The sequence below is a fragment of the Colias eurytheme genome, chromosome 6 (genome assembly GCF_061535395.1).
Source record: "Colias eurytheme isolate Ceu_HAF_F1 chromosome 6, ilColEury1 Martin Lab GWU primary, whole genome shotgun sequence".
In the NCBI taxonomy this organism is placed as follows: Eukaryota; Metazoa; Arthropoda; class Insecta; order Lepidoptera; family Pieridae; genus Colias; species Colias eurytheme.
Window position 1 is genome coordinate 1,750,911 of NC_142985.1, and position 15,966 is coordinate 1,766,876.

General features: G+C 35.9%; 1 protein-coding gene and 2 non-coding genes across 3 annotated transcripts in view; 2 read left to right on the forward strand and 1 right to left on the reverse strand.

The window, feature by feature from the left end:
- The window catches only part of LOC149907446 (uncharacterized), a 77,953-nt gene extending 62,805 nt beyond the window's left edge, over positions 1 to 15,148 (forward strand). Inside the window, exons 2-5 of the mRNA XM_090103325.1 lie at positions 11,842 to 11,966; positions 12,698 to 12,873; positions 13,989 to 14,130; positions 14,326 to 15,148. Of these exons, the coding sequence (XP_089959451.1) occupies positions 11,861 to 11,966; positions 12,698 to 12,873; positions 13,989 to 14,130; positions 14,326 to 15,005 (1,104 nt within the window). The 5' untranslated portion in view covers positions 11,842 to 11,860 and the 3' untranslated portion in view covers positions 15,006 to 15,148. The remainder of the gene's footprint in view (positions 1 to 11,841; positions 11,967 to 12,697; positions 12,874 to 13,988; positions 14,131 to 14,325) is intronic.
- On the reverse strand, positions 5,995 to 6,066 carry TRNAH-GUG (transfer RNA histidin (anticodon GUG)). The gene has a single exon. It is a non-coding gene; the product is annotated as a tRNA-His (tRNA).
- TRNAH-GUG (transfer RNA histidin (anticodon GUG)) lies at positions 7,304 to 7,375 on the forward strand. The gene has a single exon. It is a non-coding gene; the product is annotated as a tRNA-His (tRNA).
- Positions 15,149 to 15,966: the final 818 nt, after the last annotated feature.

Genomic DNA, 15,966 nt, shown 5'->3' on the forward strand with positions numbered 1-15,966 from the left:
AATAAGCACTTGCTCGAACTGAACTCCATTTATAAATTCGGGCTATTTATATGCGTCGCCGGCGGGGAGATTCAAAGCGGCCGCCCGGCGGCGAGGCACAAAGCGGCGGCGGCATCCAAAAGGCGGCGAGACTCAAAGCGGCGGCGGCATCCAAAAGCGGCGGCGGCTGTCTTGTATGTGCCGCCTAGCCCCTAGGCCACGCCTCCTCCACGTGTAAACGCAATACACGTGGCGTATTGAGTACAGCGCGCTAGGCGAAACCGCGGTGCGCCTCGTCGAAACCGCGGTGCGCCTCTCTTCCACGTGCAGCGTTAATATTCCGCCTCATACACGTGGAGCCGCTGCGCGGGGAGCCCCGTTACCGCCTGCGTGTGCTCGTCCTTTACAGTAGGGTTGGCAAAAAAAATATTTAAAAAAAAAAGTAAAATCTGTGTCATTACTATAACACTACAACTTTATTCAAAGTTTTAAGCTATTGCATAGCTTCTATCGCGGGCCTTGAGCGCGGGGACCGAATCCAGAAATTTAGTAACGAAAAACCTCACGCTCCCCACTCCAACGGGCGCGGAGGTGTGGCTTGAAGGCATAGCATGCATGCAGTCCCCGAGTGCCACACGTCTTTTTTTAATAAATTATTTATTAATACCATCTCACTTCTAAATTTAATTTTTGTTCCTATGTATCAAAATTTAATTAGAACTTAATAAAAACAACTCAAAGGTTTTATTTTAATTTCACACAGTCCATTATCTTGAACAAATCCACTTAAAGCATGCTAAACAGCGCAGCAAGGAAACGAGCAGATCACAAGGGATTCATATTACCTATTTAAAATAATCTTAGTCCCGCTGAATATTTCAAAAACAACAATATAGAGTGATTAATTAAGTTCGACGCGGAGCCTAAGACGAATTATTTTAATCCATCCTAAGGTAACATTAAGCCACTCTGCATAACAGTACCCTTGGGTCCAACAAATTAAGAGACCTCCACTTAATCCCATCACTTGTAAATGTCTCTAACCTAATAGATCATTCAAATGTTAACCTTAAAACCATATGATAGAGCATATATTGCAATGCCACCAGGAAATTCCACCTTAAATTCGCGTGAAATCACGCCTCTCTGTCCCGAGGTGAAAATTTGGTGGTTCATTTGTCTCAATCCCTGGAGATGGGATCGACCTATGGGATAAGGATGGGATTCGATTTTCTCCCGCTATTAGCGTAATAGAAAATCGAGACGAGGTTATGAACGAGTTTGTTACTCTTGTGTTGAGTAAATGATTACATATAAGAGTTTTAATTTTGATAAATAATTTACTTATCGAAGAATTTCAGCGTAATTTTGTTGTGAATACTTTGTTTTGACAACGCTTAACGTATTTGAAATGTTTTAATGAAAATTGTTGTCTCTAACAGAGACTCATTTTATCACTTATAATACCACAAGAGCTTCAAAATTATCGGGTATTTTCCGATAGGTTCGTTGCAAACAAATGAAGGAGTCAAGTTTTTAGTCAAGGTTAAAAAATCACGAGCGCGAAGCGCGAGTTATTCTTCCTGAAAAACTTGACGACTTTATTTGTTTGCAGGGAACCTTGAGGGAAATGCCAGATAATTTTGAAGCTCGTGTGGTATTCGGGGGATTATTTTTCCGTCCCAAATGTCGGCCAATAATTTCACAATTGAATTCAACCTGTCAGTTTGACGTCAACTACCAGAGAAAATTTTCAAAAAATTATCAGTATAATACCATGTAGGTTGTACCACGTGACGTCGAATGGTGCAATTCTATTGGTCGATATTTGGGTCGGAAAAATAATCAGTAATAAATTATATTGCGGTTAACTCTACGTTTATAAATGTATTGTTAGGAAACATTTACATTAGAAAATAATGTAGTTCTACAATTATTGAATTTGGACGTAGGTAATTATGTGAAGAAGAAGGAAAAAACTTATAGGTACTTGTGAAAAATATAAAACACAAATATATTTTTTTGTTTATGTTTATATTGCGCTTGTGTTGTCTATAACATATTATATATATTTAATATCTTCCTTTATTTTATATTTCAACTAAATACAGCAATTTATCTAAAACCATTTCTAGAACTGGTAATCGTATTAACAGAATTCGCTAATCTATAGATCTTCATTAATTCCTATTGTCTCAGAAACTTATTAAGTTCTTAAGCTTTTAAAGTACTTAAAGCAATAATCTTATCAAACGCTATTAGGGTATTGTAAATGGCACTTTTGGATAATTTATTCAGAAGGTATTAAATAGTAATTACTTTTGAAATAACCAATTAATTAATGATTTTAGGCAACTGAAACACTTAAAAATATTAGCCAACTAGCTGCGCCCCGCGGATTCACCCGCGTGGCTAAGCTCTTGTTGGTCTTAGCATGATGATATATCTCGATAAATAGGCTATCTAACACCATTGAGATAATATTAATATGGAGCAGACACCACGAACAAAATCTGTGCGCCAAGATGGCGGCGCGGGGCGCGCGAATGACGGCTAGACAGTCATAGATTATGCGATGTCACTGACTCACCGCTATAGAGGCGACACTTTGTTTCTTTCTGTCTATTTTATTGGGTGCCACTCCTTACATGCACGTTGACTTGAAATTTTCTTTGTACTTACTTAATATTTATTTTAGATATAAACTGACTTTACTACGCGGAGCTAACAATATCTGGCATATAATATAGGATGAGGAGGTTCAGTCAGGGCTATGGGAAGTTTCATTCCTTACAAATTGAGCCTTTTTTTAAGAAAAAAAATAAAAGCCGTGTAAAAATTGTGTTTATTTATATTTAGTTCATCATCCTCAGAACATGTTCCCGGCTCAGAAATTGCTTGTATTGTTCCAGTACTATTGTAGCACACCTTCGGCTAAAATAAATATAATAATAATAATGTTAGTGATGGCTAAAATAATATTTTATTTGTTATACAAATCCGTAAAATTTTATTATTATTACTAACATCAATACAAGGAACAGCAGACTTCTTTAGAATACGCCTTCCCGCTTTTGTGGTATATTTATCCTCATCGCGAAAATGCAATGAACAGACGCAAGTTCTATCGGATGGTAACCAGGTTTCTTCACTGCGGTTGTTTTGGACAAATTTTACCCATTTTTCCCTTTCTTCACGGCCCAGACATGGAAACCTTGAATAGAAAAAATATTAATCTCTGAATGAGCGGTCCGCCCCGGCTTCGCCCGTGGTACATATTTCGCAATAAAAAGTAGCCTATGTTTTTTCTCAGGGTCTAAAGATTGTCTGTGCCAAATTTCATCAAAATCGGTCCAATAGTTTATGAGCCTATTTATTACAAACAAACAAAGTTTTCCTCTTTATAATATTAGTGCAGATAAATAAATAATAATTCAATTATACGTTCAAGTCAGTAGCTTATACAATATCAATTAAAATTGATTAAAATCAATTAACAAAAAAAAATTGGTGATTAAGTAAAATATTGATTTTCATATTTCATGATTTCACCTTTTTTCAATTAACAACCAGTCTATGCTTTTCTAAATATGTAAAATTATTATTTTATACTATAAAAATATACGCCAGCAAATATTACTAACAACACTTATTTCATGCCCAATGTCATATCTTAAATTTTTAATCTATGACAAATGACGCAAAATGTCGCCCGCCAAAAATTTTGTTCTAACTAAGTTTTAAAAATTATTATCTAGTTACTTACTGATTGAAAAGTTATTCCTTTGCACTTTTCCGTATTATTTGTATTATTTGTGCAATATCGTAACACACACGTAGGCATATTTGATGCGTTTCACTATAAAACAAATAAAAAATGAGCGTGACGTTCGCGCCAATGAGCGAGCAAGCGACTGAGTGCAGTTACGCCACATGACGTATGTTGAGTGGAACATAAGTGGTGTAGGCAGTATCGACTCCATATTAATTTTATCTCAATGTCTAACACTGAAATAATTTTTTAAATCGGACCAGTAATTCCTGAGATTAGTTCGTTGAAACAAACAAACAAATTCTTCAGCTTTATAATTAAAATAAAAAATATTATAACAATTTATTTTTCAATAATTATTAGTATTATTATAGATTATATTTTTTCCTTTAAAATTAAATATCATAGCTTTGCAAATTTAAGTTAGCCTACGCGACGTGTCTGATTCAATCTCATAATCAATAAACGTTTAAATTTCTCAATATCAGCCAATATTCTGATCACACCCTCCAGGCCGAAAACTAACAATATTACTTGTCTATCATTGCAAATAAATTGAAGGCAAATCGGGGGACCTAACTCGTAAGTCACGTATCGTTCAGTACTTTTACATATGGAATTTGCCCAAAAAGGGACGTCATTTAGACTTTCCAATCACGTATTCCTTTAGAAAACTTTCCTTAGACTTTAATAAAACGACAGGATTCTCATGTAAATATATTTGATACAAATAAGAATGCGCCTCAGCATTGAAGAAAGATCGACTGAATTGCTCTTGAAAAATAGAACCTTCCAGAAATATTTGTTTAGCGGGGATTGATGGTTTCGTCTTTATTCTGTTGACGGTACCAACTCATTTATGTGTGGCATTTATTACTGACTATGAGATGGATGGCATTAGTTTCTAGTTGAATCTTTGGGGAACAATTCAATTCAATGGTAAAGGAAGAACATTGTTATTGTGAATATTTGACATTCGACAACGATCCATTTGAAAATAATCTTTACTACATTTTCTTTAACGGCTCTCACTTGAACTACAAGTACCTATTGAAATGCAACAAGCATTGGACAAATCTGCATTGTTGTTTGTTATTATAATTTGAATATTCAAATGGTATAGGATGTCTAGCTATTGTTATTTTGATACTATTTAGATTTAGGAATTTGATACTTGGTATGGTACTTATGAGAATGTACCTAAGTGTAAAGAAATATGTAAAGGTATTGTAGAGCTATGATAAAATATCATTTTTCAATTTTTTTTCTGACGTAACAAGTGTTCTTTTAAAGTAAAAGTATAATTTAATGACAAATAAAGTATAAGTATAATTATTACCATTGAATTCTAAAATCTATTCAGGCGCGTTTTTATAGAGAAGGGAGCTAGAAAAAGAAGAAACCTCTTAATAATAACGACTGATTAAGCTGGTTAACTGACACATAAACACACATAGACATAAAATTTGACAGTCACTTACCAACAACGGTTAAATTAAAAAAATAGTCTTTAAAAATACGTAATACTTTGACCTTTTCAAGAGATCAACGAAAAATTCTGGAAAATGTATAAAGGACCAGAATAATTACTGTGAATTGAGCCTTATCGCAATTTAAATTGTACACATTATTTAGTATTAAATATTTTCAATTTCAAGTACACTTGAAACATCCCCGCAATGCGATATCATTTTAGAGTGTACTTATAATTTTTTAAATTTAATTGTACGAAGGCTCTTATGAACCGTTCATGAATAATTTCTATGCAAATGAATTTCAAATGAGTTATTTAATTACTGGTTAAATTAAAGCAGACGTTGTTGAAACTGGAAACATTTATATTATAGTGCTTTCAAACGCGTCTTTGCTCGTGTTAGTTAAACGTTCGTTTGTTTGGCTGAAAACCTGATCTTTTATCTATACTAATATTATAAAGCTGAAGAGTTTGTTTGTTTGTTTGAACGCACTAATCTCGGGAACTACTGGTCCGATTTGAAAAATTATTACGGTGTTAGATAGCCCATTTATCGAGGAAGGCTATATAACATCACGCTAAGACCAACAGGAGCGGAGAAATGCGGGTGAAACCGCGGGGAACATATAATATAAAATAAGTCCAGTATTTTTTTTGTTAAAACAAACATAAATTTCTTTAAATCTGATCAAAGGAGATATTCTTAGGAGGATACTAGTCCTACTTCAAAGCAAAGCAAAAAAAATGCTCCGCCGTAACAGCTATTCGCTGCCGTGACCAGGATTCGAACCTGGGTTACTACGGCCACAACGTAGGGTCCTAACCACTAGACGATCACGGCTATCGGAGCTTGTAATACTGCGAATAAAAATTGTATCACATTTTTAACAACTAAATAGCGACAAAATGAAATACCCCACTTTCGTATACACTTACTTTCTAATTGTTAACATTATAATTTTGTCGGGTTATAACTCTTATAACAAAACTGGAGCAATAAACGGTTGCATAAGCGATACTTGCCATGTAATTGACAATTTAAGCTGTTTATACACAATGCAACAAACAATTAAACTCCGAATTAACTTACTTACTACAGTAGCGCAGTGAAATAAAGTGAGTCTTGGTCTCCGACAGTAAGACAAGACTCTTTATTTATTAATTCTTATTTTACACAATATTATAGAAAAGAAAATATAAAAATTGATTATTGAAGCCTACACAATGTTGAACATTGGTATTTTAGAGGTAAACTTTGTAGTAACGAATTATTGTCCAGGGATTTTAAATGTATTAGTTGAGCTACAAAGTGATGATACATCTTGAAATATAATGTAGAGTTTTTGTTGTTGCTCCATTTTATGAAGAAATCATTCCATAAGCGCGGCTGCTATTTTTTGTAAGATTTTTATTTAATATTATATAAATTTTTACAACTTATAAACTGATTACAAAAGGTGCAGAAACATGTAAGTCAAACGAGAAATATATGAGACTCATATACTACCTTACCACGTACGCCCATTAGTATTTCCAGTAAAAACTTTTCAACTTCACATTAAATTCGCGAACGATACATCAATATCCCAACCGCTTAAACTTTTAGTGCAAGTTTGGACAAAAACCTCGAAATGTGCTCGTGATCGTAAAATCTTATGACATGAACGTTTGAGGGTGGAACTTTACGCGAGGACAGCTATTTAGGTTTTACTTGCCGTTCATGAAGTTTTACTTATAGAAATAAATCGATACTTTATGCGAGGAAAGGGGTAAATTGATGAAGAATTTTTAAGGCATTTTTGATAGAGAAGAAGGAGATAATTATCGGCACTACATTCCATGGCTATATTGCGATATAGCGGGATAGGAATGAATTATAATAAATGTAAAGGAAAATAAACATTACTAAGATAAAGTAAAAAAAGGTAGGCTTGACTGCAGGCTGTAGTAATTATCTTTTCGCTCACTGCATCTGTAATTGCGCAGTATACAAGCGCCCTAAATGTTATGGTTCATTGAGTGGACAAAATATTTTCCAAGCAGTAAACATTTTGCAGCCACCAGTATCTGCTCCGATAGCCGTGATCGTCTAGTGGTTAGGACCCTACGTTGTGGCCGTAGTAACCCAGGTTCGAATCCTGGTCACGGCAGCGAATAGTTGTTACGGCGGAGCATTTTATTTTTGTTATTGCTAACTTATTAGCCTATGTTTCACCTATATTATCACGTACACTATACCCAACTATTATGTCTAGTCTTAAAATAAAAATAAAAAGTAAAAAATACCCTTATCTAAAAATTAAACGTGCTTAAGAAAATAATCCTTGGGCAAACATTGATAAACTTTCGCGCACTTATTAATTACAAGCAACATTTGAGCAACTTTCGACCATATTTTTCTACTCCCACTGAACGTGAAACATGTTTGACAAATCTTAAATTATAAACTTGACCTTGTAAAACTAGATAATCCAAGAAGTTCTCAACTAAGCTGTATTATCTTACGCAATAATTACGAGAGCTTAAAGAAAAGTACATTTTCTTATTCCCAGGTAGGTAATAAATCAAACATAATGTTCGTTCCTCACCTAGAACTTACTGTGAATCCATTACATGCCCTTGCCACTTTGATAAATTGATGTGTATCACAAAAATGGCATTATTACAATGAACTATAAATGGTATGCCAGCAAAAGCAGGCGTGGCACTTAATGAAAAGTGACGTATAAAGTGAAAAGTAAGATCACGTTTCATGCAGGAATATTCGTAAAATGGTAGAGACATATATTAAAGTCATATTAAAGTAGTTGACGGTTGCTATACCATTAGTAAGACAGGATCTGGTGTACAGCTGTTCTTTCTCTTCACAATCATATCTCCAACTTCATGAAATTCACGTAACAATATAAGAAAAAGTGCTTTCTTCAGGGTTTTTTTCTTGGCACATTTCATGGATTTTTTTTCTGATATAAAGTTCACCGGGTTAGTTAGATTTTTTTTACCTTAAGATTTATAATTTTTTGTCCTTTTCGTTAGAGCTTTATTTGCATCTAACACCTATCTATACTAATATTATAAAGCTGAAGATTTTGTTTGTTTGTTTGAACGCGCTAATCTTGGGAATTACTGGTCCGATTTGAAAAATTCATTCGGTGTTAGATAGCCCAGTTATTGAGGAAGCCTATAGGCTATATATCATCACGCTAAGACTAACAGGAGTGGAGCCACGCGTGTGAAACCGCGCGGCACAGCTATTAATATAATAATTACATAAATGTTTTACTGTGAACTTTGCTGAATTAGGAAAAGTAAGGTAAGTTTCCATGGAATTGTGTCGTAATTTCTACCTTTTTAAAGTCGAGGCCAGTTTCCTGACGTTATTCAAAAAAGGGGCGTTACAAATTATGACAAAAAATTATATAAGCCTGACGGAACTTAGGCAATTTAAATTAAGCATTGACCGTAAAGTCTTCTATAAAATTACCGGTTGACGGGTGAGAAATCGGGAAAAAAACACAAGTGCAGCAAAATGTTGTCTAGACAAAGCGATTCCTTCGTAATATCTCGTTATATCTTTGTTCCTTTTCTCTAGAGAATACCCGATTAGAAAACCTTTTAGATACAATAATACGACTGTCTTTTAGAATACGCTTTTCGAATTTTATATTCGCTGTTGTTGGTGTGCTTAATATTGCAGTATTGAGTGTATAAATTTCAGATTCTCTCTGTGCAGTGTGGTGGAATAAAATAGGATCTGTTCTTGTTATTCGTTGAAACAAATGTTCTCCAATAGGAGATATTTTTGCCGCCATTGTTTTGGAACGAACGTCGTAACTCGCGCGAATGTATGTAACCTTTTGTATACGCGTTTATATTGTATAATTTATTTTGTGAATATTGTATGAGTAGTAATATTAAATGAAAACTATGTTACTTATTGTCTTCATTTAATTTATTGTATTAAATGGCAGATAAATAGAAAAAAATCTGTATAGAAACTAAACGAAATGCATTTTCCCATTTTTTCGCTTCGCTATACTTTTTAGTTTTTACATTAAAATACTGAATGTTTTCTGTACAAACGTTTAGAACCGTCTTTAACGTCCTTTTTGTTCAGATTTTTTTATTCGTCTCTCAACTCGTTACCACTCTTTAGAAATTGCAGTGATTTACGTGTAATGAAGAATTGATGATTCAGCACTTTAATGAAACTTTTTATGGCATATGGAGTGAAGCGAATCATAGTATAGGTCTAAAAGCGACTAATGGTAGTCATTTGTTAAATACTAGCGACCCGCCCCGGCTTCGCACGGGTGCAATGCTGATACTAAATACACTACAGAAAAACTGTGAACGTTGTATATAAAAACATAGCGGCCAGCTCCGTCTTAGCACGGGTGCAAAATATATAGCCGGGCGGCCGGCCGGTACCGCCACAAACGCTACGTCCCGCAATTTTTAAATCTGTAATATCTTCGAAAATATTCACTTAAATCATACGGTGTAAAGGGCCATATAGATCTATATTAAATGAACAATGTATTGAAGGTATTTAATTGGTTAACGATTAATGCTGTATTGGTTTAAATCGCATCGAAAATTAGCCATTATTTCTCGAAAAAGTAAATGACAAAAAAAAGTTATTGTGGGTTATCCATAAGAGATAGACATATACCATCGCGGACTTTTCTGTAGACCTTTTCAATGTGTATAATACTTAGTACATTATTTTGATAAAACTCGTAGGGTTCAGCCTGCGTATGCAATGTAAGCGGAAAAAATGTAATTTTTTACGACATCACATTAGAAACCTCAAAAATAACAGTACTTCTCCACTATTTAATGGATGTTATTATACATATAAACCTTCCTCTTGAATCACTCTATCTATTAAAAAAAACCGCATCAAAATCCGTTGCGTAGTTTCAAAGATTTAAGCGTACAAAGGGACATAAGGACATAGGGACAGGGAAAGCGACTTTGTTTTATACTATGTAGTGATGATGATGATGATGATATAGTTCCGAGCTTAGAAGTTAAACTTTTAGTTCAAAGTTTTTGTAAAAAATTTCATAAATAAAATGTTGTTTTTCTTTTATTAATATATAAAAAATTTAGTAGATATAACTATGTAATGGTTATTCCAAACACTGTTTTATAAGTTTACAAGACTTTGATATTTACGAAGAAACTTTTATAACCTTTTTCTGAAGACTTAGTTACTTCAGTACCTTTTTATAAATATACGCTCAATGCGTTACTAAACTAATATCTTCAGAAGCTCTTCTAGATTTATTGTAATTTTCTTCCAATTATCTTGCCCAATGAAACACAATTATCATAGAGCCTAGAATTTTGAAGATTGATAGATTAGCCTAGACGGTTTGACATGGAGCACTTATTGTAATTAATAAGTATTATATAATTTGTGCCATATGGTACTTAGGCACATCTTTGTTAACCATTATCGGTTAAATACATTAAATTGGCCAACTCTATTGTTCTAATACACCCTTCTCGTTTCTCCAATTATACTTTTGATAAAAATATAATATTTTCCGCCCTCTCCGCCCGCGGCTTCGCCCGCTTTGTCTAAAACATAATAAATTATCCTTCTAAAACCTTCCTCTTGATCACTCTATCTATTAAAAAAAACCGCATCAAAATCCGTTGCATAGTTTTAAAGATTTAAGCATACATAGGGACAGAGAAAGCGACTTTGTTTTATACTATGTAGTGATTACTATAAGGGCGGCCGTAACGGCTGAGCGACATACACGGACGGCTCGAGAGGTCGGCGTCAACTGCTCGAGCCGTCGGTTGTTGACCGCTCGAGCCGTCGCTACCAACCGCTCGAGCGGTTGATTTTTTTGACTAGTCAAGTCATAGTAGCATTTTCAGGGGGGGAGGGAGCCGTTGACGGCTCTAGCGCAGTCAACGGCTCGAGCAGTCAGTGTATGCCTCACGACCGCTCGCGAGCCGTCAACGGCACGGTGGAATTTCGTCATGCAGTTGACGGCTTGAAGCGGTCGCGACGGCTCGAGCCGTCACGTGTACGGCGGTGAATGAATGCCTATAGTTCACCGCGCGGTCGCGGCTTCAAGCGGTCGGTCTCAACCGCTTGAAGCGGTCCGTGTACGGCCGCCCTAAGGTCTAATAACTCGGACACCAACATGTACCTACGCCAAAATATTTGTGGGCAAATTACTGAGGGAGATTTCGATTCGAGAAGATGTTCATCATATTAAAATGAGATACAAAAATACATAATATATAATAATAAAACATATTTGAGAAATTTTTAAAGCATAGACAAAATTTACCTAGCCTCCTGGCCACCCTTCCCTCTCTATACTTTAAAGTTTAAACAAATTCTAATATAAAAAAAGACGTGTGGCACTCGGGGACTGCCGCGGTAAAGCTATTACATAGCATGCTTTCAAGCCACACCTCCGAGCAGGTCGGAGTGGGGAGCGTGAGGTTTTTTTCGGTACGGAATTTCTGGATTCGGTCCCCGCGCTCACGGCCCGCGATATAAGCTATGCAATAGCTTTAAAAGCATTGGAATGCTATAGAACTAATTGATTAATTAATATAATTTTTTTACATATTCCAGGTTACAGTGATGCATCGCAATGTACGGTAACTGGAGCGAGGAGGGGGCGGTGGAAGATCGAACTCCCGCGCATCTGGCAGTGCTCATAGCGCTGTATGTGCTCGTGTCTGTTGTTGGAATTATAGGTGAGTTCTTGTAATATATAGGGAACTAGCTTCCGCCCACGACTTTGTACGTGCATCCCCGTTTTTCCCCGTTCCCGCAAGAATTTCGGGAAATCCTTTCTTAGCGGATGTCTACGTCCTAACATCTACCTGCATGCCAAATTTCAGCCCGATACGTCCACGTGGTTTGGGCTGTGCGTTGATAGATCACTATATCAGTCACCTTTGAGTTTTATATAGGTATATAGATATTTTAAGACCTGATGACCAAAGTCCAGTTTAAACTGCTCAACTAATACCTTCAGTACTTACCACAATACTGATAAACTCTAAGGGTATTAGTCTTTCTGGACTTGTGGAGTATTTGCTCTTCTGAGAACAAATTATTCTTAATATTAAAGTTAATTTCTAGTTGCGTTCGTTCACTGATGTAGAGTCAATTACGTTCTGAAAATGTTTTTTTACATTTTTTTTAAGAATTCTTTTTCAAATAAAAAAATTAACGCCAATAATTAAAATCCTAACCAAAGTATTATTTGTAATGGACAGATAAATATCTAGTATTAAAAGCTCATAAGATACCTAATGTTTATCAGGCAATTAGGATAACCAAGAAATAAAACAATAATATAATTTTATAACCCATTTAATTCAAACACATCATCATAGAAACTTCCAAACAACACATCCGAATTTATGAATTTCATATATATTTTATCAGGTTCATTAAATTTTATAATCCTATTTCCTAGGCAATGTAAGCCTCATGGCAGCCCTAGCGTCAAACGGAGCGAGTCGCCTGCGCACGCCGCAGCTGCTCAGCGCGTGCGCCGCGGACCTCCTCGTGTGCGCTGCCAGTGCGCCACTGGCCGCCACGCGGGCTGCACACATACAGCACCTGCCATGCCATGTTACTTATTATATTGAGGTAATTTGATATACGAATATAAATGGAGGAAATAGAAATGAGGCGTTAGCTTTTTTTGACATTCGAAATAAGAAAAATAAGTCAAATATAATATAATTCATAATTTAATACAATTTTAATATATTATGCTAAGGCTCTACCTACAGTCTCTAGTCTACACGGTAGTCTCTAGTCTACACGGTTGATCTATGACCCCATGTAAATCTTCCAAATAACCGGGTACCTTCCTTACTTTCTGGTATAGCTCTATTAAATACGTTTCTTGAATAAGACAGTATAACCAGTGTCTACTGTCTATTAAATTAAACCAACTGCACTATTTGTTCATAGGAAAGTCACGTATATGCGCATTGCCTTGAGAACTATAAACATTTCAGCAAAGTGCAAATATATTTCACTTAAAATCACAAACAGACGCTCCCATTATATGAAAATTAACAGTTACCACGAACTTTCAACTTTCATTATAGTTATAAGTTTCAACATATTATAAAATAAACATAAAGCCAGCTAGAATATAAAGTTTTAAGATTCACTTTACAGTTCTGAGTCCGGAGCGTTTATTTTCCGACGTAATTTCAATGAAATTGAATTAATTTCGCTGAGTAAGGTTAGAAGGATAAAATCTCATTTTAGTAAATAAATGGGACTTTATCATCCATTGTAATATGAAGCTTTCTTTGTTGGCTTGGGTAATTTTTAGCGTAGGTTAGGTATTAGATTTTATGAAGATACTAAAACCTAAATTCTTGTAACACAATATAAAGCACGAGGTTTATGTTCGTTTTTCGTTTACTGTCATTTGTCATCATATTTTATGAGTACCCTCAAATTATTGAATCATTTTCAAATCTTAATAGAATACTTTACCACGAAATGTTCATCAGAGAAGCATTTATATCCGCTGATAATAATATTGCGAACAATACCATAATAATTATTGTTAATTAAAGATTACCTACAATTTCCTTGACAGTATTTTCGAAATAATCGCTTACCAGCCTTCTCTATTAAATGTGACTTTGATAATTCAACAGTATTTTCCAAGGTATTTTCAGTCAACTTTTGAAATCATTATAATGTTTGGAAACTATTATAGCTTATTATTTCTACAGTCATTCCCGGTCGCAGCCAGCACGCTGTCCCTGGTTGCCATGGCAGCAGACCGCTGCGGCGTCGTGCGGCGCGGTCGTGGCACGCTCTGCTCTCGACCATTCCTAGCTGTAGTCTTAGTGTGGATATCTGCGCTCTTATTGGGTAAATTGTTTTGTAATATACTTGATAACTGTGCATAGGGAAAATTATATTTAGGGGAAAGAAAGAAAATTACCTTATCTCTATAAATAACGTTAAGAATTTGAATTTATTTTAGGAATGCCATGAAAATTGCCAAAAAATAATGTACAGTGTAGGTACATGTCACATAATAAAATGAATTCTCTTTGTTCCCAGGTGGAGTAACAGTGATAGCAACATGTCTATCCTGTCCGCCACTAGCTGCAGCGCATGCAGTCATCACATACTGCGTCCCAGTGATCGCCGTCACAAAATGCCACTGGGCAGTGCGGGTCAAACTCACTGCTCTGTCGCTGACGGCGCGGGCAGCTCACGGGGAACTGCCTCTTCCTGTACCTCTAATTCGAAGGCCGACACATGTCATTATAGTAGCAGGCGTCGGACCTAGAGAACGCCGCGATGCCGTAGATGTCGGCGATGTAAGAGCAAAGAAACTGCAGCCCAGCCTTCTTGGCCCACAACCGCAAACTTCGACGTTACGCTCACGACGGCGACTCGGAAACGTGCTGATAGGCATCGCCGCGATATTCGCCGCATGTTGGTGTCCGCACGCAGCGATAGTGATATGCAGTGCGTTCGGGCTGAACGCGCCAATAGTTGTGTGTCAGTACGCGCTACTGCTCGGTCACGCGCATTCAGCGCTGAACGCAGCGGCGTACTGGGTGCTGAACAGACACGCGCTGACTGCTGCCTGCGCTGCGTGGAGGATGCCGCAGCTGCGGGTTAGGGAAGAGCGTCCATCGTCAACGAACGAGGCAGCCCTGGGCGCGTTCCACCCGCGCCTCGCCCGCCCCGCGCCCTCGCCCCGCCCGCCCCCTTCTAGCTTCCTATATTGATATACATTTATCTTCTAAGCTCTTTCGATCTGTGATTCCTGTCTCTCAGTGCCTCGTATAGTCTACGCGCAGGAGCGCCGCTCGTTTCGTCGTTATAAACATGGTTGTTTATGATTTTATGGAGAATAATATCCGTGAAGCAATAAAGTGTATGAAACACTTAAGTTTGTTTTATTGTTCGAATTCGAATAGCAATGTAAATGGTGGTAATAATATCGTCCATATAATATAGATACATATTTTGCAGGCGTGAACAACATTATATGTGCAATATTGCCAATATTGATGACAGTATGAGACATATTCCTTTATACTTTATTGGATATAGATTCAAAGTATTAAGTAACGTCTTTGTAGCAATATGAAGAATTTCGTTGAATATAATCAATTACATACGCTTGTTTAACCAATTATAATATTGGAAATTATATTTATAAAGTGCTCATATTTTTTACATTCAATATTCAAGCAAATTTCAAATATATTATATGTAAAGAGAGACAAATTCATATGTTATACAGACAAAATTATATTTTTCTAAAGTTTTAATACTTTAAAAAAATAGATATTGCTTAAAACAAAAAGGTTGACATTCTAATAAATCGTAGCAGTTTTAATGAAATTCTGGCTGCAATGTCACCAGCTGTTTCTGTGACAGGATCGGATGCAGGCTGTCACGTAAAGGGCAAGATAAATTTCACTGAAAAGGGTCTAAGGTTACGTTAAAAGAACGATTACGGAGGGTCACTCAACCCTCAGTTACAACTAAATTTTTTTTCAAGTGCTGAATGAGAAGAAATATAACGAGGGCCTTTTGTAAGAGCCAATACTGAAATATACTTATACATACTATAGATATGTTTTGTGAGGTTACTAAGTACTTATAAAGAATTGATTTGTAAGGTTAGGTTTGATTTTAATCAAAATATTTAATTAAATTCTTTAAATCTTAAAGGTTCAT